Genomic DNA, 26,428 nt, shown 5'->3' with positions numbered 1-26,428 from the left:
TCTGAGTGAATGGCCGCACATGTCTTAATATAATAATATAATATCAATGCATGCGTATTGGAACAGCAGCAAAAGTGCTAGACTCCTGGCTACCATTCACTATTGCATTGGAGTAGTTCATGAGGAAACAGTCATGTTTGTATGACTATTGAGTGCAAAAAGAAGAGGGCTGAGGACGCAGCCCTGTGGCGCTCCTGTGTTCAGTGACAGATTTAAACCCTGACATTGGGGGGTCTGTTGTAATTCCGGTTTACATTATATAACATTTTCAGAGATAGAAATGCTGATGTACTTTTGGTTGGTTAAGCTAGGTCTGGAGAACAGGAATCCCCATAAACAGAGGCTGCAGCCCTCGTTACACCCACCGCAGGTTCGACTGCAGGCCTCAGCTCTCTGATGAAAGTCTCAACCTCTCACGCTCCTCACATTTCCTTTCTCTCTTTAGCTGTCCTCTCAAAAAAGACTAAAAGGAAAAAAAACTGTCTCATGAATATGAGATTTTTCAAAATTGTAAATCGTTATCATAAATAATTAACAGACGAATCCAAAATATATTAATAAGCTTAGTGCTGCTGTTTCCTATTGACGTTGCTTCTATGCTTGATTTAATTATACATTTTGATCATAATTCATTTAAAAAAATAGTTGTAGGTTAAAAGGCTGAATATGTCTTTAATTTTTATCATAACCAACAGCCTCTTGCCAAAGCTGCCACTCAACCACGATCATCAGACATATCACTGAATGCTGACAAGTCAACTTAACAAATGTTCATTTCTCACACATAGTGTAGGCTATGTATGGATATCGTTTGTGTGAGAAGCATATGTGACTGATAAGACTCGCTGACTTGGCACCCAGATAATCCATATTTGGTCTGACCGACGTAGTTGAACATGTATAAAAACCTGGAGAAACATCAGAGCGGCATTCATCCACACAGAGAATCCAAGGTGAGTCCTAGCTGCAAAGAGAGAGATATGAAGGATCTCTCCATGTGTAAAGGTTTAGTTGTCAAACTCTGAATCTTTCCTCTGAGTGGAAACTAAGGTCGATTCCTCTCCGTATCCTGCAGGTCTGCTGAGATGGCTCGCACATCTGTTTTCAGGTTCTCCGCTCTGGCTCTGCTGCTGCTGTCTGCCTTCTGTTGGGCCGACAATGAGGTACAATCATAGAAAAAAACAAGTGAAAAATGACAGACCTGTGTGACTTCTGTCTTTTGTCATGATTTATCAGTTTCATGCCACAAACATGAAAGACCTCCTGTCTCTTCAATGAAGCCTGTCGCCTTCTTTACTTTCTCAAAGGTCTAGTCTGATGATTAATTTAAGCCTCAGTGAAGTAAATGATCATCCTTTATCCTTTTTTAATACTCTTGTTTCTCACAGATGATTTGACTTTTTGAGAGACACAATACACTTAGTCTGCAGAGGTTTAGGTCTTTGATGCTGGAAGTATCTTAAAGTGTCTCAGTACTTTAACATTTTTAATGTAAACTTTTCACTTCAGGAAAATGTTTTTAATGATTTGATCTGTTGCTCTATATTTTGTTGCTAATGTATTTGTTTTCTTCTCCCCTGACTGCACACTGAACCTGCAGGCAGGTATGTAATGTCTTCTAATGATCACACCTGTTGTACTGACCTGCACTGTACTGTGACTACTGTATCTGTGTACAAAATCAAACTGTGTTGTTGTTGCTGTCACTACAGAGGAACAGCTGTCTGTCTCTGAACGTCTGTCGAGAGCCAACAGTAATCTGAGTAAGTGTGATCTTCTTGTGTCCCTGTGTTCCTCATGTTTTCTGTTATTAGCAGAACCTCAGCAGGTTTTAAAGAAGCTGTATGATGTGTTTCAGTCCGTTCTGTCGATGAGCCCAACCTGATTGAAGGAGACATCGCCATCGACTCAGAGGCCGAGAGAAACGCCGACCCATGCACCAGCCGCGGCTGCATGTGGGGCAAGTGGACTGATGGAAAGGTCTACATTCCTTATTACATCACCAACCACTTCTGTAAGTGTCACACAGAGGCCCATTTATCCAGAAATGTTCACTTTGAAAGCAGCTTGTTGAAGCAGCAACTTTTCAAACAGCTAGCAGGATTGTGACTGCTAACTGTTAATAATGTAACCAGTCTGGTCCCCTAAAGTCTTGACATGAATTTCCTAAAAAAGTGGACAATCCATAATATTCTTCACAGAAGAGAGGAGCTTTTCTTTTTCACCAGAAGCTCTTTACTTAAAACATTTTCCAAGCCCTTTCCTTTGTCAGCAATTGCTAGCTAACCTCGTTGCTGACACTAAATCAAGTAACTAATCTGATGTAAGCTAACGGTTAGCTAAGGGTTCATATGATTGAAAAAGTTTGAATGCATTGTTTGCATTGTTTTAAGGACTCAAACACTTCAAATGCTGCGTGTTAATATATAAAACATAATCTTGTCATGGTTTGTCACTTTGTTGTTCATGAAGGAGCATTTGCGATGTGTTTAATGATTATGTTCTTCTTGCAATGACTTTGAAAGTAATATTTATTATGTAGATCTTTATTTGAGAGAATATGGTGTTGTGTTGTTCTTTTGATGCTGAGTGTAAAGAGTTTAATGTTGTGTGTTTTGTATCCTCCAGCCTCTCGTGAAAAGGCCATCATCACTCGTGGACTGGAGTCCTTCTCTTCTTTCTCCTGCATCCGTTTCAGGCCCAGCAGAAGCGACGACCGCGACTGGCTGCAAATCGAGTCTCAGAACGGGTAAAAAAAGACGAAAGTTACCAATGAGTAGTTTGAGTTCCTTAAAGGAAGAATATGCGACTTTTTGATCCAGCAGATGTCGCCCTTGAGCACCAGCATGAAACCAAAACAACTCGCGGTGCATTGTTGTGTTAGCATGCTAATGCTAGCTATCTTTATTATGCTCGTATCTTCACACTGCATGTAAATTTACCTGAAATGACCGTGATCTAAAAACACTTCAATTAAGCAGTGAGTACAGTATGTTATTCTTCTTTTCTCTAGTCCCTCAATTAAACAACTTTCATACATGAAGGGAGGAGTCAGCCGCCGTCCCGGCGATGTAAACAAAGTGTAGTTATGGCTTGGAAAGCTCTGAAAACATCACAGACAGTGGGACTCGGGTGTTACACCCATTGTAGACAGTCATGACTCACAGAGTTATTTTCAGAGGAGATACTTGATTTCTATTACATTTAAGTGTGAAAAATCGCATAATTTCTTCCTTTAAGCTTCTGTCAGACGTCAGTGTACTTACTCTGTCTCTGTTCAGCTGCTGGTCCTACGTTGGCCGCAGTGGTGGAAAGCAGGTAGTGTCTCTGGCCCGTAGTGGATGTCTCTACCACGGCACCGTCCAGCATGAGCTGCTCCACGCTCTGGGATTCAACCACGAACAGACCCGCTCTGACAGGGACAACCACATCCAAGTCCTGCTGCAGAATGTTGATTCTAGTAAGGAGGCTGTTTTTTATTCACAAAGCTGAATTGACACATTGACACTCTGAAGCTTATTGAACTCTTTCTCAAGCAGCTGAGCTGAACTCATTTCTGTCCAGAGTCAGAGTGACTTCATACCAAACAAATATTACATTTATTTCTGTTGTTTTCAGGTATGCAACACAACTTCAGGAAGATCGCTACCTTGAACCAGGGCACTCGCTACGACTACAACTCTGTCATGCAGTACCACAAGTGAGTGAGACTGGCTTCACCTCAGCACCGTCGTGTTTCATCAAACATACAGTATGTGTGTGTGTGTGTGTGTGTGTGTTCACAATGTGCCTCAGTTTAGTCTTAACTGCTCTGTGTCCTGTTGTAGGTACGCCTTCTCCAAGAACAACAAGCCCACCATGCTGCCCATCCCTAACCCCAACGTGTCCTTTGGTAATGCCCAAGAGATGAGCAGCAATGACAAAGCCAGGCTCAACACTCTCTACAAGTGCTGTGAGTGTCTTCCTGCTTTAGGATAAATATTCAATCATATAGGCACTAACACTGCCTTCCTATATAGGTGTAATTTAAACATCATACTAATGTCCTCTTTGTTGTTCTTTGTTACAGAAGAAGCCAGTTCAGATCAGAGGAAACATCATCTCCTTATTTTTACAGTGTTGAACAACAGACACTAATCTGATCAGCACATCAGTCCATGATCTTTCATTAAAGCTTACCTGAATGTAACACAGCATCCTCTTGTTATTCCTTCATTAAGGGCACAGTTTGAGACTGGAGAGACTCCACTTTCTGCAATATGTAGATTCAGAGTCTGTTGTCCAGCATCTAAAGACACCTCAGAAGAAAATGAATGGAGTCAGACTTTTACAAAAAAATAAAACCACTGGAGATGATCAGAGTCCGATACAAAAAAACTGTATTCAATGCTAGCAAGAGACACCAAACAGGCCTAGGACTACTTGCTTATACAGTAAATGGTTTGAGGACAAAGAATCAAAGACATTCATGTTGTGTCCGGCTCATCCTGATTCACAGTTTGTTTGAAAGGTTAACTTTAGCATAAAGCATCCCTTGGTCTTACACATAGAGATCAATGCGTAACACAGCTGTGCAGTTGTAGTCTATGCGTCATCACTCTGAAGTTGTTTTGGTTGTCTGAATGCACTGATCTATACAAATTACACTGATAAATAGACTTGACTTGAGCTTGTAGCGTTTGGCTTGCCCTCTGACGACTCAAAGCTCCTCCTGCCCATTTACACCCATTCCCACACTGATGGCAGAGGTTGCTGTGTCAATCAGTATTAACTAATCCCATTCATACACATTAAGACGCCGCTGAGGAAGCAGCAGGTTAAGTGTCTTGCTCTAAGGACACATCGGACATGTGGCTGCAGGTGATCTCTTGAGAGAGTGAAAACAACAGACTTATGACTACAATGGCAGCAAAAACATGAACAATACAAGTAACCTTTTATTAGCAGGAATAGAAACGTAATGATAATTAACTGATATAATAAATACAGCAAGTCAACAAGTCTAATATATTTCAAGGCCATTAACAACTATAACATGGTTAATGTGGGGAGGACTGATAATGTAAGCAAAACAAGATCCGCACACCAAGAAGTTCCGGTTTAAAGGATTTATTAAAGGTCCCATATTATGCTTTTTCTGGTTTTATGTGCTCTTTAGTGTGTTTTCCAAGTGTCCTGTGCGTGTTTAGGCACATCTATTTGCAAAAATTCAAAGTCCGCGGAAACGCAGCTTCTCCTACCTCCTCCTGTTAGCTGTAGCATTAGCTGCATGTAACGCTCGGTTCTAGCCCCCCTCTAAAAAAAATGTGCCAGTGTTACGTCTTGTCAGTGTGATATCACTGATCTAAGCCCATTGGCTTGTTGTGGCAAGCCCTGCAGCTCATGTTGCACGCCCGTTAACTTCTGCAGCACACCCACGATATGCCGTAGCCTGCGGTAGCACAGTAGAGCTAAGGTGCTAATGTTTATGCTCCGCTCGGACGGAGCCAGTGGCTGCATTCCCAATATGGTAAAAGAGGCGGGACATTTCCGAGAACCGTGCTGAGCAACTGACCAATAACGACAGAGCGGATCTGCAGACCAATCAGAGCAGACTTGGCCCACGTGGGGTCTAACAGTGTGGGATTAACAGAGTGTAGCTGACGGACTCAGAACGTAGAGGGAGCAAGGAGGAGCAGTACATGAAAACAGACACTTTTTTCAAACTTTAGCTATTGTGAACGTACAAAAGTAGGTACATAGATTAAATATACGAACCCCAAAAAGGGCAGAATATGGGCTCTTTAAGTGACGTTTCGGGCAAACGATTGATAAATCCTTCAATCGGGAACTCCTCTGTGTGCAGATCTTGTTTTGCTTTCCTTACCTACTCGTGTTTTTTGGATCCAGCACCCACTGAGGGGATGTGCATGTCTTTTTATTTTATTTTTCATTGAGTGCCGATAATGGTAAATAAAGCTGTTGGAGCCGAACAACTCTTACATTAACATTACAGCTATAAAAACAATATTGAAAGGAAAACTGATATTAATAGTTGTTAGTTTGAGTCAGGCAGGTTCATGGAAGCAAGTGATCCACAACAACAATACACAGGGACCTACAACTGGAGGAACAAGCCAAACAAGTGAGAAGAAAGAAGCAACTTAAACATTTCAACCAACGCCTTTAACCTATACAGACAATGCTGCTGCCTAGGTATTACTTGTGTGTCATTATGAAAAACAACATGTTCAGAGATTATAAACTTACAACCAAACAGCCTACATTTTGTTACTTTTGATGATGGTCATTAATTCCTTCAAATTTGTCCAACTTTTGGACAGAATTATATGATTTTTTTGGTCATTATTTGTTGTATTGGTTTTGCTTGTCATTGTGGTTTTATGTAACTTTGTTTACCTGTTTATCACCAACCTGCCAAGGGACTACAGATGGAAATTAGCCTATGGCTATAATCTTTTTTATTTACATTTGATGTTCATGATAACCTCAATTATTTAAATCGCATCTTTAATTTAATGTTTGCACTGCCTGTTATTTAATGTCTTTTTTTGATAATTTTGCACTATCTGCTTTTTAAACATTGCTACATATATAAACAACACAACTTCAGAAGGTCAGCACTTTTTATTTTTATTTTTATATTCAGTTCTAATTACAGATTTTTTTCCTCAACTGTTTATAGGTTCTTCTTTAAATGTCACATGTATTTTTATCCCTGCACAGGTTATGTCTAATTTTAATTGCCCAGTTTAATTTTGATTCATCTAGGGCAGGGTTGGGCAACTTGCGGCCCGGGGGCCACATGCGGCCCCCATCAACCCTCAAGGTGGCCCTCAGGTAAATTTTTACATATCAATTAATTGGAAACATGAAGAAAAGATGACAAAATCTGCCATGAAATAATGAAAAACAGAAATATGTCCATATGTTTTTGTATACTACAATTTGGCCCTCTGGCGGTGAGAATTAAATGAATGTGGCCCTTACTGTGACCAAAGTTGCCCATCCCTGATCTAGGGGTATTCTTTAAATCTTTTTTCGGGTTAATATATATGTATGGGAGGGGGGGGGGGGGGGGCGTTGTTTTTGTGGTTAATTTGTAACAAATGTTTCATGTCATGTACGTCTTCTGCTACTGGATGCTTTGAATTTCCCTCGGGATCAATAAAGTATCTATCTATCTATCTATCTATCTATCTATCTATCTATCTATCTATCATTAACGTGCACTGTCCCTATTTTAAATGAATAAATAGATGAAAACAAAAATGCTTCGTTTTAACTGCAATCTTAAATCTCAGTCAAGCATTAATTGTTTTATTTTACCTTTTTATTTTATATTTTTTATGCGACTTTCTCTTCATAATATTGTGCTGTCATGTCAAGCAGAGTGTCTATACCGTCTATAACCACTAGATGGCGGTACCTTTATATTATGATTACGGATGGGCGCTTTCGGCTGTTCTGACGCAAGACGAGAAAAAAAAAAAAAAACAGCTTCCTGTCTCCCCTGGCTCTCCAAAAATGGCGGACACGTGTGGCCAAGTATTGCTGGGATCAGGGCTCACCGTCCTCTCCCACCCTCTGATGTACATAAAAGTCCTGATCCAGGTAAGAGGCCAGGTGTTTATGCGAACGATGTCAAGACGTGCCGGGTCCTGCAGCTGCCTCCTCTGTGAAACACTGAGCTCGGTGGTCACCTGAAGAGGCAGCTGTCAAACCTCATTGGAAATATTGCAGTGTGTTGTTGTGTTGCTTCTCAGTGAGTGGACGGGTGGTGTGAGGGTCGACACAAAGTCTGCTGTGATTCCTGGTCATGTACTCTTCAATTCGGCTTTAATTTAAACCTCACAGAAACATGTGCAGCGATCAGAATAAGAGCTTCATTCTGGATCCTGTCTGTTGTCCCTGTGACCTTCTGTGTGTAAAACACTCTGTAGTGGGCGGAAGCGACGTCTGATAACCGAGTTATAGTCCACCCTGCATTGATATGCAAAGTCACTTTGACAGTTTTATGAATGCATTCTGCACCCAGATCCTGAATTATCAGGAGCCTGTGTTTAAAAGACGTAAATTGTACTTTCTAGGTGCACAACTTTGCAGCAGAAACACAGTAGTGAGCCGATCAGCTGTTTCCTGCAGCCCTGGTGTGATTCCCCCCCTGCGACCCTTTTTTGCGTTTCACAACCATTTCCTGAAGTGACCACACTTATTTATCACCCATTACTGGTAGATGAACACAAACAGGGGCTTTGTTTAAAAGGTGGAGCACAGTATTCATGGACCCTGGTCATTAACATACTGCTGCCCTTTGGCCCACTAAAGCTAACACTAGCAGCAGGAGCTAACCAGCTAAAGTCAATGTTAATCATTTAGCCAGCGTCCTCAAAGTTGTTTTAAGGCCAGAATGAGTTCCCTTCTCTTTATGTGAAGGCTGAATAAACCCGAGGACAGCTTTGACACAAAACTGGAAACAACAAGTTGACTTAAAGTGTCAAATAGAAACAGAAAGCAGGAAGTCTGAGAGTGCACAAAGAGCAGCTTGCTTATCAAGTGTGTGTGTGTGTGTGTGTGTGTGTGTGTGTGTGTGTGTGTGTGTGTGTGTGTGTCTCTGTGTGTCTCTCTGTGTGTGTGTGTGTCTCTCTGTGTGTCTCTCTCTCTCTCTGTGTGTGTGTGTGTGTGTGTGTGTGTGTGTGTGTGTGTGTGTGTGTGTGTCTCTGTGTGTGTGTGTGTGTGTGTGTGTGTGTGTGTGTGTGTGTGTGTCTCTGTGTGTGTGTCTCTGTGTGTGTGTCTCTGTGTGTGTGTGTCTCTGTGTGTGTGTGTCTCTGTCTCTCTGTGTGTGTGTCTCTGTGTGTGTGTCTCTGTGTGTGTGTGTCTCTGTCTCTCTGTGTGTGTGTCTCTGTGTGTGTGTGTGTGTGTGTGTGTGTGTGTGTGTTGTTAGGTAGGACATGAACCGCTCCCTCCAAGCCTGGGCAGGAACCTGTTTGGCAGACAAGTCTACCAGCTTCCCGGACTGTTTGCTTATGGTGAGTCCATCACAGACATTAAATATGTAATATCTATAACAATCAGAGGGCAGACAGACGAGTGTCTTACAACCTTTACTGGTCTCGCTTTTTGTTCTTTAATGTGACGACTTTGTTTCTAACGCTGGTAGAAATGGAAATGCTGTAATCAATCAATCAATCATTATTTATACAGCGTCAATTCATAACAAGTTTTATCTGGAGACGCTTTACAAAAGAGCATATGGGATAAGATGCAGGAAGGATTTCTCCTAAAGATTGATCTTTACTTTGGCTCGTACTAAAAGTGTCTGGGACGTTTATTCAAAATTGTAAAATAATAATAACAAGACACGTCTCTAAAAGTGTCTTCACTTCAATCAGTTTACTGATAACAAATCTCACAGACACTTTACAAGAAGAGCAGATTGTACCCTTTGTTTGTGGCTGTTCGTCGTCTCTCAGCTGGAAGGTCGAGGGTTCGATCCCCGGCAACCTGCAGAAACATGTCCGATGTGTCCTCGGGAATTGCTCCCGCTGCTTCGTCGGTGGCGTATGAATGGATTAGTTACTTCTGATGGTCTCACTACATCCTCTACCATCAGTGTGTGAACGTGTAGGTGTGACGTGTGATGTCAAAAAAAAAAAGCGCTTTGAGTAGAAAGACGAGAAAAGCGCGTTAGAAGCTCAAGTCCATTTATATTGTTGACAAAGAACCAACATTAATTCACCACGAGTAAAGCACTTGGCAACATCTAGCAACGTAACAGTGGCAAGGAAAAAAAACCTCGACTCATGTTGAACATCCCTCTGCTGTGACTGTGCTGGGCTTGGACAGTGTGATAGAGGGAGACACAGATAGAGACGAACGTACAGAACAACGACATCAATGATTGTTACAGATTTAAGGCTACAATGCCAATAATAATTCCAAAACGATAATGGGTAAGTATGATAAACAACTCATCAGTCTAATATTAACACCGCTAACTATAACAGAATATAATAGAATAGATGTTTATTGCCATTTGCACAGGTACACGACGGTACAGGTACATTGGAATTTTTGTGCCTTTCTCCCTGAGTCAGCTTCTACAAAAAAGTTAAAATTAATATATAAAATAGAAAAGCATTATAATAAAAAAAGAGTAGAAAAGTACAAATAAAATTAAAAAAAAAAAATAAGTTGTAGTAAGAGCTAAGTAAATTAAAATAAACTGTACAGAAGCTATACACTGTATTAAAGCAAAGATATAATACAAAACAATATATAAGGGGAACACTGTACAATGAAATGAAAATATAAATATGTTTTCTTATTGCACCTGAGGTTATTGCACACATATTTTTCACATTATATAATTGCACTGTTTTCTGTTTTTAAGGTTAATATTGCACACTTGTTTTGCACTGTGAGGTGGTCAGCTGTCCATTTAGTCTGTGAGGTGTGGGGGTGAGGTACTTCCTTCCCATCTTAATGTCCTGTGCTACAAGTCTCACAGCAGCAGGGAAAAAGCTGTTGTGGTGTAGCGGGCCTTGTGGGTGGAGATGCTCTCTGGCCTGTGATGTCGCAGGATATAGCCCGAGTTCTTCCACCTGAACAGAGCAATAACGATAACGATAATAAAATGAGGAAGAATGGGGAAGAGTGTTAATCACAGCTTAATATTCACATCATCAAGTATAACCAACAATAATAGAAGTCAGTCTGATATTTATTGATGTAGCAGTTTGAATGAGATGGATCCACAGCAGCACGCCGCTCTATTCAGAACAGAGGGGCTGTAAGTTGTCGGGTCGGTCAAAGCTGTGACTACAATCGCTGATGTTGTGTTAACATAACTGCAATTATTTTTTTTTTGTGCGTGGGAACATTTCGCTCCTAAAAATAGACCAATAAAATATTTGTGCATGTACTGTAACAGGAGTGACAAAAGCCCAGAGAAGTGTCTTGAGTTGTGATCCCCCCCCCCCCCCCCCCCCCGCCCCTTAATGTGCCCTGTGGACGATTCCTTTGAGCAAACTGAAGTTTTGTTTACATTCAGTGTTTGTCACCAAAATTCATTTGTTTGTGTTCACGATGTTGAACAAACCTGTTAAGTGTCTTTTTCTGCTCCTAAAACATCAGTACAGAGACCTTTTTATGAAACTTCACTCGTGAGGAATCTGACCTTTTGCTGATGCATTGCTTTGTATGTTAACATGCTGCTCGTACCCGCTGATGATCAGAGTAGTGTAACATCAACCTGCCACCAATGTGCTGGCGTATCGTTCATATCTGTCAAAAACAAACTTCTGTCAGAGTCAGTAAATGGACTTAAAGCGTCTATAATCCTTTTGACTACTCAAAGCACTTTTACACCGAATGTCACACCGAAGCAGCGGGAGAAATTCAGGGTTAAGTGTCTGGCTCCTTTGGACATGTGGCTGCAGGAGCTGGGGATCGAACCCCCAACCGTCTTTACCAACTGAACCACAGCCGTCACTAAAAACATTCTGTAGGCTCTGAGTTTTGATCTGACAATATTTAACTGAATGAAGGAAAACAGATTTTTAAACTCTTAATTGTCCTTTTTTATTAAACCACTTATAATAAATGTCAGTCACAAAGTAGAGAAACACCATTTTGACTTTTGGGGAGTTTGCATTTACTTAATGTGTGATATGTATTCTTGTGTGTGTGTGTGTGTGTGTGTGTGTGTGTGTGTGGATAAAGCTAGTCTGGTATCCTGCAGAACACACAGCCATAGTTTTCTGTAACAGGACAGGTGTCTCTCCTTCAGGTGGATCTGATCTCACTGCTGAGCTCCATGTTTACAAACTGTCCTGTTCTTTTATTTTCTGTCCATATCAGCAAAACACATCATCAAGATTGATGGCAAAGTGGGTCTCTTCAAAGGGCTTGGTCCGAGGCTCTGTGCCGGCACCATCGGCACAGTGGTGCACAGCAAAGTTGTGCAGGTAGGCCAGACACAACATGACATTTAAAAGTTACCCGCATCCCTCCTCGCTCGTTTTGATTCGGACGGCGCAGGTGAAGTGATGTTTTACATTTCATTACGCACGGCATTGTGGGTGATAAATTACAACTCATTTCCTGAAACGATGCATCCAAACCATACTGCACAAAACCCGGAAGTTAGTATCCATGCTGAAATGTTCAGTATACTGAGAACCACCTACTGAAAAGTCTGCGCTCCATTCTGAACTGTGACTTTCCTGAAAGGATCTAAAGTCTTCATTGCACAAACATGTTGGCAACATTTCAATTCCCCAGCGTAGCCAACGTGCAATTTTATGTGATTGTAAACAAGAAATGGACAATATTGGCTGCCTGGGACTTAAATGTTGTTTTGCCGTGGTATGAAAAAAGGTTTCCGAGCTGTTTGATTTGAGCTTGTAGCGGCCGAAGCAACAGAGTCCGCTACACGACGTTATAATGAGAATATTTACCTTTATATCTATATGCTATGTGAAATCCAATGGAATGACAACATCCAGAAAAGAGAAGAGAACAACATGCTGACGAACAGAAAACAGAATGCAGACGTTTAATTAGAGCACGGAGATCGTAGAGGTGCAGACACTTTAGACAGTCACTGTATATAAACGTCACTCAGGTCCCATTGGCTCAAATTGAAAATCTCCAGAGTATATGCGGCCGCGTTCAGACATCAGCTCACTCGGATATTCTGTGGATAAAATACTAGGGGTCTGGCCGGATAAACTCCGGGTAAAGTCTGCGCGAAAAATGCGGCTGTTTGCGTTCACACGTAGCCTAAAGAACCTCCGGGTAGCCAAATCTCCGGAGTTTTTCAGGAGATTTCCGTATGTGTGAAAAGGGTTTCCGAGCTGTTTGATTTGAGCTTGTATCATATGGAAGGTTAAAATTGTAGTATCTTGACGAGCCTAGTTAGTTTACACCTAGAGGTAATTTTTCTTAAGCCCAGTAAGATGTTTGATCATGAAGGACGTAAATAAATATCTGATTTAAATGGGTTCTGCATCCGTTAATGACATTAATGTTTTTAAAGTAGGATAATGTGCTTTTTTCCCCGTCATGGTTTAATTGTAACACAACGAGTGTCCAGATTTAAAGTGTGACATTTCACTCTCTTACAGAAATGTCAGGAACAAGGAGCACCTCAGGTAAGACTTTCTGACACTGATCACACTTTGAACACTAGATAACAGCAGCGACCATAAAAACAGTTAAAGATCGTACGATGCCTTTATCTTACAGGGTTTATTCACTGGGTGGTTTGTATTAAAAGCTGTTAAACCATTTTGTCAGAAGGTGTTGATAGTTGTCCGCACTTCATAGTTTATTAATTTCTGTAACAATTGCCATTTTATATGTTTCATAAATGCTTGTGGGTCGCCAGAATTACTTTTTATAGTCTGTTTATGAGCGCAAACAATTCTCAGGCTGCATTGTTCTCCATTGAAGTCAGACTTGAATTATAATTGAGTTTAAGAATCGGGGGAAACAAAATGTTTTATGCAAATTTGCTCCAAAAGTTACATTGATTTTAGTACTAATTAAACAGCTATTATTCAACAAATCATCATTGGGGCACCTGGTGGTTATGTCACTTGCCCCATGTACAGAAGGCAACAGCCCTTATTGCAGCAGCCGTGGGGTCAAGTCCCTCCTCGGCTCGTTGTTGGATGTTATATCCCCCTCTCTCTCCTCCCAGTGTTTCCTGTCTCTCTTCTTTGGGATGTTTTTAAAAAGTCTTCAAAACACCTTCAAAGATGATACTAATGTTTGTCTCTTTTCATGTTCTGGGCGGTCAGCAGAAGGCTGCGGACGGCTCCTTACAGTACGTTGTCAACGAGGTGAGACATGTTTACAGTTTCAGTAAGATACTACCAACACGCACCAAACAAGAGCAAATTAATTTATAATCAATAATGACATTTTTATCTCTCAATGAATGAGACAACCTCGACGATCTTTGGGCTGTTGGGAAGGCCTCGACTTAGAAAACAAATAAGGATTTAAAGTCCAGCAGCTCTCTCACGTCTGTGGTAGGGTCTAGATCATGTTTTGTCTCTAACTGCCATTTTACTCATGCTGTGTGCGCACCATGGTCCGTCAGCTGCGTTCACTGGCGCTCTAGTCAATGCTCCGGTTTCCACAACAAGCCATGGGTCGGTCGCGGGCGCGTACCAGCACTACGCTCTGCTCCGTTTAAAATAAGCTGTGAGTCTATTTTCAACAAAGCTCGCCTCTAGCGCACTTCAAGCTGGACAGAAAAGATCGAGCCGGAAAGGAAGTCAAGACAAGAATATGCACAGAGCGTCTGGTCAATTTCAAAATAAAACACAATTTACAGACCCAGCGGGGGAGGGCGCACGTCGTCTGACAGAGCACAAACGTGTCTCTGACAGAACGCAGAGTGAGCAGACTAGGTGGAGATTGGCAGTGACGGATCACTTCAGTTCTTCACTGACACATGAAAGAGTACCTTTCCAAACCGGCTAGTTTTCCGAAAACAAAAAGGCAGGGCATTTATTCTGAAATCTTATCCGACAAATTGGTTACTATAGTGATGGTTTGTGAAATGGCTCAGTCAGTTACAGCCTCAACTTAGAAAATACACCTATTTACAGAAGTCAGTGATGTTTTGTAGATTAAAATAAAAAAAAAACATGACGTCATTAAGGATAACATAGTCACAGATTTGTTTGTTTTACTCCTTCCTCCTGTTGAAACTGGTCATTTGAGGATCTTCATAATTCACATTGTAAGTGATGAAGGATCAAATCCACACTCTGTGTCAGGCTTAATTAAGCCATAATGCACAGCAAGTTGTCAGCAACTGTTTTTTTTTTGTCTGCTTGGGGCAATGGAAACAAGTTCAAACATTGTCTTATCACTAACATTTAGTGCGTATGGTGAACTTGATAGCAAACTGTCGCTCATTTACAAACCCAGCAGTTACAGAGCAACGTCATTATCATTCAAACGTTCTGTCTTTGGGTCGTCTGCACATCTTCTGATTGATTTTTATCTTTTCCACAGACAACCAAAGAGATGATCGCTCGGTCCTGCGCCACCATCGTCACACATCCTTTTCATGGTGCGTCATGACCGTCTGCAGCTGCATAAAGATTTGACACAGCTTTTACTCACTACAACATTATCCTTGAGACTCGTCAGTGGTTGTATAAAGGCACACCACTTGTTCCCTTTGTGATACATTGGATTGCTTTTATATTACCTGTTTTTTTTATATTTTTCTGAATGTCAAATGTTTTCCCCTCTATTTGTTTTTCAGTGATTACTTTGCGATGTATGGTCCAATTTATTGGAAGAGAAACAAAATACAGGTAAAGTTATGATACCAATTTCAACGATACTCTACATGACAATTATGAAAAATTTACAAAACATTCTCTGTCTCTCTCTTTGTCCTTAGTGGAGTGTTTGACTCCATCGTCACAGTCTACAGAGAAGAAGGCATACTGGGCTTCTTTGCGTGAGTTACACTGTACTTGTCTTTCTTTTTTTCTTTTTTACCTGATCAAAGCAACACTCAAATATCCAAGATGGCACTGTACGGTTAAGTCCTGGTATGAGCTGCTCCCACTTATTTGAATCTTTATTTTTTAACGTAAGTGTTCTACCTGAATATGCTGCCTGACCTCAGTCTTGTCGGAATTTAAGTGTAGGAAATTTACAGACATCCAATTTGTAACAGCCACTAGATACTTGTTATTGAGATTATTAGGCTTGAAGGAGAAGTAGAGCTGTGTATCGTCGGCATAACAATGATAAAGGATACCTCAACAGGAGTTTAGTAGATTCCCCAGAGCTAACATATACTATGAAACCAGAACTGGTCCAAGGATTATGCCCTGAGGGACCCCAACATGAGAGGGGAGCATAAGAAGATACATAGTTGTTAGAGCTGTTCCCAAGATAACCTCCAAGTTCAATAGTCTATCAACTAAAATGGTTTGGTCAGTAGTGTCTCATGCTGTGGTTAGGTCAAGTAAAACTAAAATGGGATAGTTACGTTTATCTGCACGCATTAAGATGTCTATAGAAACTCTAAGCAGTGCCGTTTATTTACGTTTATTTATGTTTTTTGAGGAAGCCGGATTTAGGGATGATGTTTTCCTCAACCACTTTAAGAAGCTGGAGAGTAACTACTTTCCCCAGAATTTCTGAAATGAAAGGAAGTTTGGAGATTGATCTGTAGTGGGCTAATTCGGTGGTGTCAAGCAATGGTCTTTTTTTGCAGAGAGGGAAAAAGCAGCTGTCTTGAAATAGTCAGGAATGCAACCAGAAAAGAGAGAATGATTAATAATAGAGAGAAAGCAGAGGGAGATGACTGGCAGGATCTCTTTGAGAAATATGGAGTGGATCAGTGGTGAACTAATTTAATACCTTGAAATAATCTGTCTAAAGATATGTTATTTTCTCTGTGGATTATATTTGCTCATTTAAGATTAATCAGTAATTTAACTGTCTTTTTGTGTTTGTTTTCAGTGGTTTGATTCCTCGCCTGCTTGGTGACGTCTTGTCTCTGTGGATTTGTAACCTCCTGGCTCATCTCATCAATACATACGCCATCGATGACTCGGTATATTTTCTTTTAGTCCGTACACTTGTTCTATGTTGTGTCCATGAGTTTGGTTAGTGGAATGAAAATTGCCTTAAAGACACATTTACCAGCTCAGGGCTTAGAGCATGGCAAACATGACAGGCATACTTTAAATGTGATTATGCACTCAGACTAGGGTTCTTAAAACAATCAACCAACCCACAACCCACTCATGCATTTCAAGAGAAGAACAAAATAATCTTTACAAACTTCAAGAAAAATTCACACATTAGAGGAGGAATACAAATATCAATGCATTTCCTCAATCAGTTGTTGGATGTGCTGATAAAAGTTATTAAAAAGGCATCTTACTAAAGGAAACGTAACGATACCGAGGCCTCCCGATATCACTGCAGCAAACTCAAAGTAATCAAGATATGTCAGCAATAAATAAAACAGAAGTAAAAGCAGAACTGACCAAGTTGAATTCTTAACCAGCGCGTGTGAATGATAGAAATGAATAATCTGAGTCTGAGTTACTACGGTCGACTCAGATTATTCATCTTTATTTAGTTTGAATCTAAATCAAATTCTATACCTCTCTGTGTTTTTAAAAGTAGCTGAGGTATGTGAGGCTTTATACACCAGCTGAAGACCTCCCTGTATCTTCCAAAACCAGGTAGACAATAGGTTGTATATCAGATGTGGACATAGTTAACATGACATCACCCATTGTTCTGTGTATTACACTTTTGAAGCCTTAAATTTGTCATCTTGATTTATCGTAGCCAAAAAATTACCATATAAGAGCCAAGGAATCCCCCCCTCCAAAAAAATAAATAAATATATATATATATATATATATATCTTTTTTTAACAACTCATCTTTTTTAAGATTTTTGCATAAACTTGCATAACTAGGGGTGTTTTTTTTGTTTTGTTTTTTAAACCAAAAGGCCAGAGCCACTTCTTTTACACAGTCCCTGACATAACCATACCTTCTTGTAACTGACCTGTCTTTTAACCCCTCTGCCTCCCCGTCCTCTGAAATGAATCCTAACACTGTTAATTCGTCTGTTGTGTACAGATGAGTCACACAGGAGAAATGAAGAACTGCTCTCAGGCTGTGACAGGGGTGAGTGTGACGAACATCTGCTGAACACTTGTCGGTCCGTCTCTTCCTCCATGTTTGAACATGTTCCTGATCTTCTTCTCTTTTCCTTCAGTTCTTTGCGAGTATGCTCACGTACCCATTCGTCTTGGTGTCAAACCTCATGGCTGTCAATGACTGCGGGTGAGTTGTCGGCTTGTTAGTTGTTGCAAATGCTCAGAAGAATTGGATCAAGCAGACTTACATTTCCACTGTTTCCTACAGACTCGCTGGAGGCCTGCCCCCCTATGCATCTGTATATCCCACCTGGGTGGACTGCTGGAGGCATCTAAGCAGAGATGTAAGTACACACACTGGATGCATGCTAACAACGCACCAGACACTGTGGTTGAACATTTCAGTCACTAATACGAGAATCACAGCAGGGGGAACATCTACACTGACGGTTACTGCTCACAAACATTTACATTATGTAACGTGTCTGAAGTTAAACCTCATCAGATCAGAAGGCCCCTAATGAATTATTTTATGATCATTAAAACATTTCAACCAACATGGTGCTGCATGTATTTTCAGCCATCATAGATTCAGACCTCACAAGTTAAAAAGTTATCATGTGTTTTTAAATGTCAAGTTTGAACAGTGTTGGGATTAATTGTCCAGCTCTGGTCACTGCTCCTTCTCTGTTATTGATCAACTAGATGAGACTTATTGTGGGTTAATAGTTCAAGCTATTAGGAGTTATTAGAAGAGCACCCTCTGCTGGACATCGTCTGAAGATGGGCAGAACAAACACCTAGCTGTGTGGAGTGTCACCCACCTGGGGGAGGGGTTACTGCCCTTTGTGATGTCATGAAGGGAAAATCTCCAAACGGCCTGTTTGAGCACACATTTTCTGAAAAGTGGAGCAGGCAAAAGACGGAGAGGATGGACTTTTCTCGTAATTGGGGGGTTTGTAGACGGACTAGAGACACATGCGAGTGTTAGAAAAACATGGTGACGTGTATTTTTCACAATATGTGACCTTTAATCAACAGTTTGAACATGACACTATCCAATCCACTGTCAGGCGTTCCTTTTGACAATTTTTACATATTCCAAAAAGCAGTGTTATTACAGACCATGTTGTCCTTCATTGTGTTATAGTTACAACAGACGGGTGATGCTAATGAAAGTGATGAACCCAAGAGCTTACATGAAATGATTTTCATCGTGGTGAAATGTATTTTTTAACGCTACGCCTACTAAACATCTGACCTTTTCTTCATTGCAGGGCAACATGAGCAGAGGCAACAGTTTATTTTTCCGCAAGATTCCAGCAGGAAAGATGTACGCGATTGAGCAGAAGAGATTTTTTTAAAGCCTCAAGAGAACTGAGCTGAACAAAGTTGTGATAATAAAACAAACCCAAAAAAATCAACATTGCCTGATCGAGGTGTGTGTGGGGGGTGGGGGGGGGGTTGGACAGTCAGCACTAAATCCTTTTTTTTGTATGCACTTGTTTACTGATTTTGTTTTTTTAACCTGCCATCATGTGAAATTAAAACATTAATTTCTGATATTTCTTCCTGCAGGTTTTGTTAACTTAAATTTACTGATTGAAAGTGAAGGGTTGTAGGAGGATGAGATGCAACATTATGTCATTTTTCTTCGTAAAAAAAAAAAAAACCCTCATGTCAAACGACCTGTCTTAATACTTCTAACGATGATAACAAATGTGAAATGGCCTCTTCCCATGTATTTTTTAAATACAGATTATCTATTGACAATGACTCCCCTTCATCCATGAGATGGGATTTGTTTGTTGAACTAGCATCTCATTCTGCATGTGGTAATGTCTAATAATACACGTAAATGATCGAGTGGGACCTCTTGTTATGTGGTATTTGTCTTGTGTTAATTATTATGAAGCTCACTGTCTGGCAAGCGTGTAATGTTAATGAACAGAGGGAAAAGATGGGAGATGTCGGTGGTGGTTTTTCTGGAGCATGTGTGGTGTAGAGGCAGGAATGTGAAGCCTGAGCTGACCAAATCTCTCGACCGTCTGCGCGGTCAAGTGCTTGTATCAACTCATTCTGACCGACCCAAATAAAACATGCTTTTTGGACCATGTCTTTCTTGTAAAGGTGAAGAATCTGATGCATATGTACCCAGTGATACAAAATGAAACATTGATCAAGAGACCGTGTGTGAAATCTTTGCAAGCTTTGAAAAGTAAAAAGAGAAAAATCAGGAACAGTGTATTGAAACTCACAGATCTGCAGATACTAAACATGAAAATGCTAAACCTACATTTATGTCTGTTTCAAAACTGCAACTGTATGGAACAAGTTGCCATTCATGGAGTTTAAAAACAAAACTTTTTTTGATTTTGGGTATCTGGCTCCTACATGTTTGTGTTATGGAAACAGGCATCAATATCTTGTAGTTTCAAATTCTGGTGTGAAACCCTAATGGGAAGCGCTGCAGGCAGCAAGAAACACAAGAGAAAAGAGGGTTCTGTGCTTACAGTAAAATAAGTTGTCAGTCACTCAGTATGTGGTTCAGAACAGGACTGGCACTTCTATTTAAGAAAGTAGATGATTCACTGAGGGATGTGCTGTATTAGTATCATGACACTTTAGCCACTGTCTAGCCTCCTTTAGCACACTAGCCCAACATGGTACAGAAGTTTATATCAACACAGCTTCTGAACAAGGATTTTGCCTCTCAGTCACAATTAAACTTTGCACCAATATTTCACAAGCCCAAAATCGTCTGAAACTTGTGACACTAAAGTTGAGTTTATCACATTAAGGAAAATTCAGCAGGAAGTTTGTCGAGCTGCAAGATCTCTCTCCAACCGTACAATTAGAAATAGAAAGGGACTTCCAACGAAGTTAAAACTGATTTTTGTAGTTTAAAGGGTTAATAGTGTTTCAAATAAATTGTCCTGGACGGGGGAGCGACGATGTCGTGCCCCCCATGTACAGAGGCTAGCCGCAGCAGCAGCAGCCACCTTGGGTTAAGATCCAACCTCGGCCTTTCGCTTCATGTCATCCCCTACTCCATCGTCCCGGTGTTTCCTGTCCAGTACGGGCAAAAAGGCCAGAAAGCATTTCATTTCTCAGTCCTGCTCTAAAAGCTCCAAACCTGGATTATTCCCCTGCTAATGGATTTCCTTCTGTTTCATTAACATTAGAAAAATAGTGTCCACATGCTGAACAAGTTAAGAGCCTTTTCTTCAGAGACTTAAAAACTGTGAGCTGTTTTCAGGATCCCATGTTTTAGTCTTTTCATTGAATTTGTTGCCAAAAAGGAAAAATGTTAAAAAGCACAACTCATGTTTCTCTTTTAATGGCGCAGTAGGAAGGCTGAAACTGGGGACCCCCTCCCCCGGAAACATTCAATACAACTCGTGTAAACAGAACATACAGCAAATCAAACGCTGTGTTTCATCCCATCTGTAGTTTTACCCCAAAAAAATCCAAATGCACCATGATGTCAGCTGAGAGTTTATTATCTGCTGTCCAGTCGACGTAAGTGCACTGTGTGCTATTAGTGTTGGATACTAAATCTCAAATTCTGATCTTACCTGGATTTACAAACTGTGTTTACGGGTCTGCTGATTAAAAAAAACATCTAACGGCAACAACTTCCTAGAGTTTGACATTTACCGTGAAGAAACACAACATGATAAACGTTTCTTTAAAACAAAAGCAGGAGAGTGGATGGAGTTAATAACTATCTCAAGGTAAGAGAACGTATCATCAATTTTAGGACACGTTGCAATATCTGATCAAAAGTCACTTGTGATGTTTTTTTTTTTAAAGCACAGCTTCACTGAGAGAGGATTTATACATAAACTGTTGCAGAGTGTTTGACAGAAACTTTCATTTACAGTTGATGTTCTTGAGGAAAACAAAAAAGAAACATTTGCTTCCAAAATAAACATAAAGTTCAGTGCATCGTTCTGCTTCCACATTACGACGTGGCTGCAGAGCTCTCCGTGTCTTCTGCAGGTTTGTTCCCGCTGTGCTGAGCGCTGATGTGCTGACTCATGTCTTTACGGTTGGTTACCGTGTGGCCGCACTGCAAACACGTGTAGCGCCCTCTGGTGTGCTCCCAAAGGACTCGTCTGCTGGAGGTTTGAGCTGATGAGAGAGAAGACAAATTAACGTCTGAAACAAGAGAGTTCTGTTTTTTAACAAACGTGTGCAGCTGTGCTGTGAGGAGAGGCTCACCTTGATTTTTCCTCCACACAGCTGCAGGAGGAGGAGACAGAGGAGACGATCCTGAAGCAGGTTGGGTAGGCTCAAGAGATCCTGATGGCGCCTGGTTTTGACCCCGGGTATCAGGGGCGTCAGGAACCACTGATGTCCCCTCAAGGTTTAGAGACGGAGGCATATCAGAGGCTTCGTTTATGAGCTGAGGCAGCAAAGCAGCCTCCGTGAGCTGCTGGGGCGCAAGCCGGGGAGGGGAGGGGTCTGGGTTGGGCAAGAATGGGGGACCAAGATGAGGTGGGGCAGCAGACTCTGACTGAGGAGCAGCAGCGGGTAAGGAACCGTCCGTGTTTTGGATTTGAAGTTGCTGGGATGAGGACACCGACTCCAGCTGCGGTGGGTCCTGGTCCATGGCTGTGGGGGTCATGCTTGGGTCTGTTGGAGCAGCAGCAGCAGCTGGAGGGGGGGGCATTGGTTCAGGCAGCTTTGTTTTGCCCTGTGACACTTTTGAACAGGTGTGCAGGTGAGTGAGGAGGCCTTTGTAGGTCCGTAACTTTGTGCGACAGTTCTCACACCTGCAGAAATGAGAAAGAAAACGATTCACCATGAGCCACCTCGATGACTGAAGTCGGCGCCCTCTCATATCGGCACCAGAATAACTAGTCAGTTCAACTAATTATTAATATCTTGATTCATCCAGGACCGCAATGCCAGTCAAACGCTCACTCTAACAGTTTTTTTCTGATCTACTATTTTCGTTCGCAGCAGAAAGCCACCGCCTGGAGAAAAAGCGAAGCACTCAGCGTCTTTTTTTACGAGCGCTTTGTCGTTTTTGTGCGACCGCTCCAAGCACTCAAGTTAAAAATCTTTCAACTTTTTAGAAAGGCGCTGTTGACGTCACCAGCGCTCTTTTCAAAATGTACGATATTCCCAGTATTTTTGCCACCTACGGATTGTGTCTTGTACCCACATCCTCCTCGCTCCGAGTCTGCTGGGGTTAAAAAACCATCTCAAATATAAGAAATGCAGTACAAAGTAACGGAGCAGCGCCGGTTGTCAACAGACTGTCTAGCGAGCAGCTCTTTTCTTATCAGCGCTTTTCTGTCTTTGAAAAAACGCTCGGTGGACACGGGGCCTCACGCTCCACTACCTGGATGTAAACCAGCGCAGTGGACAGACAGAGTCTTGTAGGAGGTGCGGTTTGATTCTGATCAAGAAGATTGGGAGAAAGTTACATGTGTCAGGTTCAATTGGAATATGACCACTTCAGCACAGTCATGCGGACATTTACCTGCAGAGGACCCAAGGCTGGTGGTTTCTAGCAACGCTAACGTTTACCCGCTGATGCTGTGATCTGTGTTTGGCTGGAAGAATAAATTGTGCTCAATCGTTAATGGTGTTCTTAAGACTAGTCGACTAGCCTACATTTTAAAGCTTTACTGGTTTTAAAAAGGAGTCGAGATGAACATCTTTTGTTAAAACATTTGTACAAAACAATTAAAAGAAACTCTGCTGAGGAAGAAAAAAAGGAAGAACTCACAAGAAGTATATGTTGGGTTTGTGATGTTGCCTCATATGCTCCATCAGCTTCAGCATGTTGGGGAAAGAACCCCCGCAGCCGATGCTGGAGCAAAGGAAAACCTTTCCTACGAGAGACAGAGAGCGTCCTTATTAGCCGACAGATACATCAAACAACAGAAAAACACAGCAGTGTGGGGTTATACAGGGTTACATTAGTCCTAGTTAGCAAAACGCCAAACACCTGCACCTGTAAATATTTAACAGAGGAAAATCTCACCAGTAAAAACAACAGTTTGTTTAAAGTGCAAGGTTTTAGTTTGATTTTGTAACATGAGTGTTTCTCTACAGATAGATAGAGAGATGTACTCCCATACATATATATTAACCTGAAAAAAAGATTTAAAGAATACCCCTAGATGAATCAAACTTAAACTGTGCAATTAAAAATAGATTTATACAAGAAATATACCTAACCTGTGCAGAGATAAAAATATATGTGAAATTTAAACAAGAACCTAAAAACAGTGGAGGAAAAAAATCTGTAATTACACCTGAATATAAAAATAAAAAGTGTTGACCTTCTGAAGGTCTACTACAGGGTCTGTAGTATAGTCCTTAGGCTGTTCTTGTTTTTTTTTTTTTATCGAATAAGTATTGTTTGGTACAAAAGCAGATTGCTTATTCTTGTGAAATTAGAAGAAAATGGCTCAGCTTTTCTGAAGTAATGACTTCTATCTTGTTTATTTGGGAGGGGAACCCAAGCTCATGTTCACAGTCAGTATGGACAGGAGACATTAGGGTAATGACACTAACACAACACACTTAATGTTCTTAACATTCAGTCTAGTCTACATCAGAAAAAAGACTGTCAGACTCAGTTTTAATAAAGTCTGAAGTCAAAGCCTCTCCACTGGACAAACAGTAATGTTTAGTTAAATCCTGGTTGTATATATTCACATTCTTAGTTTTGATATTTTTAGTGCTTATTTACTTTGTATTTAATATTATATTGTGTTTAAATTTGCTGATATTGTGTGTTTGATAACCTGCTGCTGTAACACACAATTTCCCAGTTTGTGATCAATAAAGTCATTCTATTCTATTCATTAAGAAACTGTATCTCCATCATGGCACAATGGAACTTATCTTTAACTACAATACACACCTCTCATGCTTTGGACATTAGGGTTGTATAGATGTATATATATATATATATATATTAAATCAACACATGCACTTGTTGGAGGCTCACCAGGAAGAGACTCCGCCGGGATCTCATGCTCCTTGATGTGAGTCTCCAGGGAGCTTGTGTCGGTGTAGACCCGCTTACAGCCGTGAAACGGACACAGTGTCCTCTGTTTCCCTGTAATACAGAAACTACGACTTTTTAAAATGTCCTCAATATATTGCAAATAGTGACAGAAAGCTGGTTAGCATGCTAAGCTAGCTGCTGCAGTTCAGGCTTGCACTCAGCGCTGTTAGGAAACATTTGTTAGAAATTAATTTAACTTTAATTTATTTGTGCTGTTCAATAAATATTACAAACCTCCGTTTCCGTTTTCAGCTTCCCCGAACAATGTGTTGCCCAGAGACATCATCGTGGCGGAGCAGTCTGCACTGACAACCACAATAAGCAGATAAAAAAAAATAATGGACTGCAAGGACCAGAATGCAACGCGAGAAAAACAATGAACAAGAGCATAATTTACTTCCGACAAAGACACTTTCTTTTTGAAAATTAGTTTTTTATTTTCGTAAACAAGATTTGATTTTAACTTTCATTTATTCAAGATGTATATAAAATGGAAATTTAGATTAGTCAAATAGGCTACTCCTACGTACATAGAGCATTAAGGTTACATTGCCTTCCGGTCTATCTATTATTATTATTATCATTATTATTATTATTATTATTATTATTATTATTATTATTATTATTATATTATATTATTATTATATTATTATTATTATTATTATTATTATTATATTATATTATTATTATATTATTATTATTAATATTATCATTATTATTATTACTATTATTATTATTATTATTATATTATATTATTATTATTATTATTATTATTATTATTATTATTATTATTATTATTATTATTATTATTTCCTGTAGCCTACGGCTCTGACCCTTTAAGTCCCAAAAGCATTGTGAATGTAACAGTGATTGTGATTCCCTTTACCACCAATTGCCATAATTAGTCGTAATTTCACACTATATGCCCGTAATGTGTTATTTTAATTGTGCATTTTTTTTTTTTTTTAAATAATCTTACTAGCTTTACACTGGGGCTGGTATTTATTTTATAGCATGCGCGCCCTCTGCTGGAGCCCCTGCAGACCTGACATGATCAAAGGTGTTTTCTTCTCTTAGTAAAAGTGTTGTTTATCCATGAAGTATGTTTAAGAAAACCACCAAATTTAATGTCAAACACTTGTTTAATGGTATTAATTTCATAGTATTTTTTGGCTCACTACATTTTGCTTTATAGATAAATCATAGCTCCTTCCTTAATCTTTCTTGAATCCACAACTTAATTACAGGTATTTATTTTTGGGTTTCAGCGATTTCTTACACATACAAAGGCGGCAGTGAGAAACATAACATCCTTCTGTTTGCAGAAAAACGCCTTCTTAGAGCCAAAAGCTTTTGTTACACAATGCAAGAGAGACTGCTGCAGATTCCTCATGTGAACAATATAACAGCCTGTTCCAATAAGATAATTTTCTTGTGTCCTCCTTACGCACTGACCAGCAAATCAAAGTAGTACACTGGTAACTAAAAGAGACTCAAGGATGTACAAAGAAGGGTCCAACTTTTTGTTTTCCCTTTTTCAGTTTCATAATTTCCCCAGCTTGAGTTGAATATCAACTTTAAAATGTCCAGCTTGTGAGGGGCCATGTCAAGGAGCACTTTTATGAATCATATTTAAAGACCTTGTTTTTGTAATAACATGGTGCTTTAGTGCTTATATAATGCTTTATTATTGTTTTTGGAACACAATACTGGGT

General features: G+C 40.3%; 3 protein-coding genes across 5 annotated transcripts in view; 2 read left to right on the top strand and 1 right to left on the bottom strand.

The window, feature by feature from the left end:
* Positions 1-1,012: 1,012 nt before the first annotated feature.
* Positions 1,013-26,428, top strand: part of LOC132972727 (hatching enzyme 1.2-like) — a 217,304-nt gene continuing 191,888 nt past the window's right edge. The window contains exons 1-8 of one of the 2 annotated variants that reach the window (XM_061035809.1): positions 1,013-1,164; positions 1,710-1,763; positions 1,859-2,014; positions 2,629-2,749; positions 3,282-3,460; positions 3,619-3,700; positions 3,828-3,952; positions 4,070-4,189. In XM_061035809.1, the coding sequence (XP_060891792.1) occupies positions 1,086-1,164; positions 1,710-1,763; positions 1,859-2,014; positions 2,629-2,749; positions 3,282-3,460; positions 3,619-3,700; positions 3,828-3,952; positions 4,070-4,071 (798 nt within the window). In that variant the 5' untranslated portion in view covers positions 1,013-1,085 and the 3' untranslated portion in view covers positions 4,072-4,189. Of the gene's footprint in view, positions 1,165-1,709; positions 1,764-1,858; positions 2,015-2,628; positions 2,750-3,281; positions 3,461-3,618; positions 3,701-3,827; positions 3,953-4,069; positions 4,190-26,428 lie in introns of those variants that run through there. The other variant, XM_061035894.1, reaches the window with a different exon arrangement.
* mtch2 (mitochondrial carrier homolog 2) lies at positions 7,471-19,790 on the top strand. Of its 2 annotated transcripts, none has more exons than XM_061035562.1 (13): positions 7,471-7,614; positions 8,945-9,029; positions 11,863-11,969; positions 13,131-13,157; positions 13,812-13,850; positions 15,040-15,097; positions 15,296-15,347; positions 15,437-15,496; positions 16,513-16,606; positions 17,655-17,702; positions 17,794-17,861; positions 17,943-18,018; positions 18,952-19,790. In XM_061035562.1, the coding sequence occupies exons 1-13, from the start codon at positions 7,528-7,530 to the stop codon at positions 19,036-19,038; spliced, it is 888 nt and encodes a 295-aa protein (XP_060891545.1). In that variant the 5' UTR covers positions 7,471-7,527; the 3' UTR covers positions 19,039-19,790. The 2 variants fall into 2 exon arrangements, with proteins under 2 accessions (XP_060891545.1, XP_060891457.1); XM_061035474.1 differs by having other exon boundaries at positions 13,809-13,850.
* znf414 (zinc finger protein 414) lies at positions 21,160-25,083 on the bottom strand. The gene is made up of 5 exons (XM_061035347.1): positions 24,948-25,083; positions 24,654-24,764; positions 23,421-23,526; positions 21,902-22,455; positions 21,160-21,811 (listed from the first exon to the last, which is right to left on the bottom strand). Exons 1-5 carry the CDS (start codon positions 24,997-24,999, stop codon positions 21,642-21,644), a joined length of 993 nt encoding a protein of 330 aa, XP_060891330.1. The 5' UTR covers positions 25,000-25,083; the 3' UTR covers positions 21,160-21,641.

This window comes from Labrus mixtus, chromosome 1 (assembly GCF_963584025.1).
Source record: "Labrus mixtus chromosome 1, fLabMix1.1, whole genome shotgun sequence".
NCBI classification, from domain to species: domain Eukaryota; kingdom Metazoa; phylum Chordata; class Actinopteri; order Labriformes; family Labridae; genus Labrus; species Labrus mixtus.
This window is presented reverse-complemented; position numbering and strand designations above follow the sequence as displayed.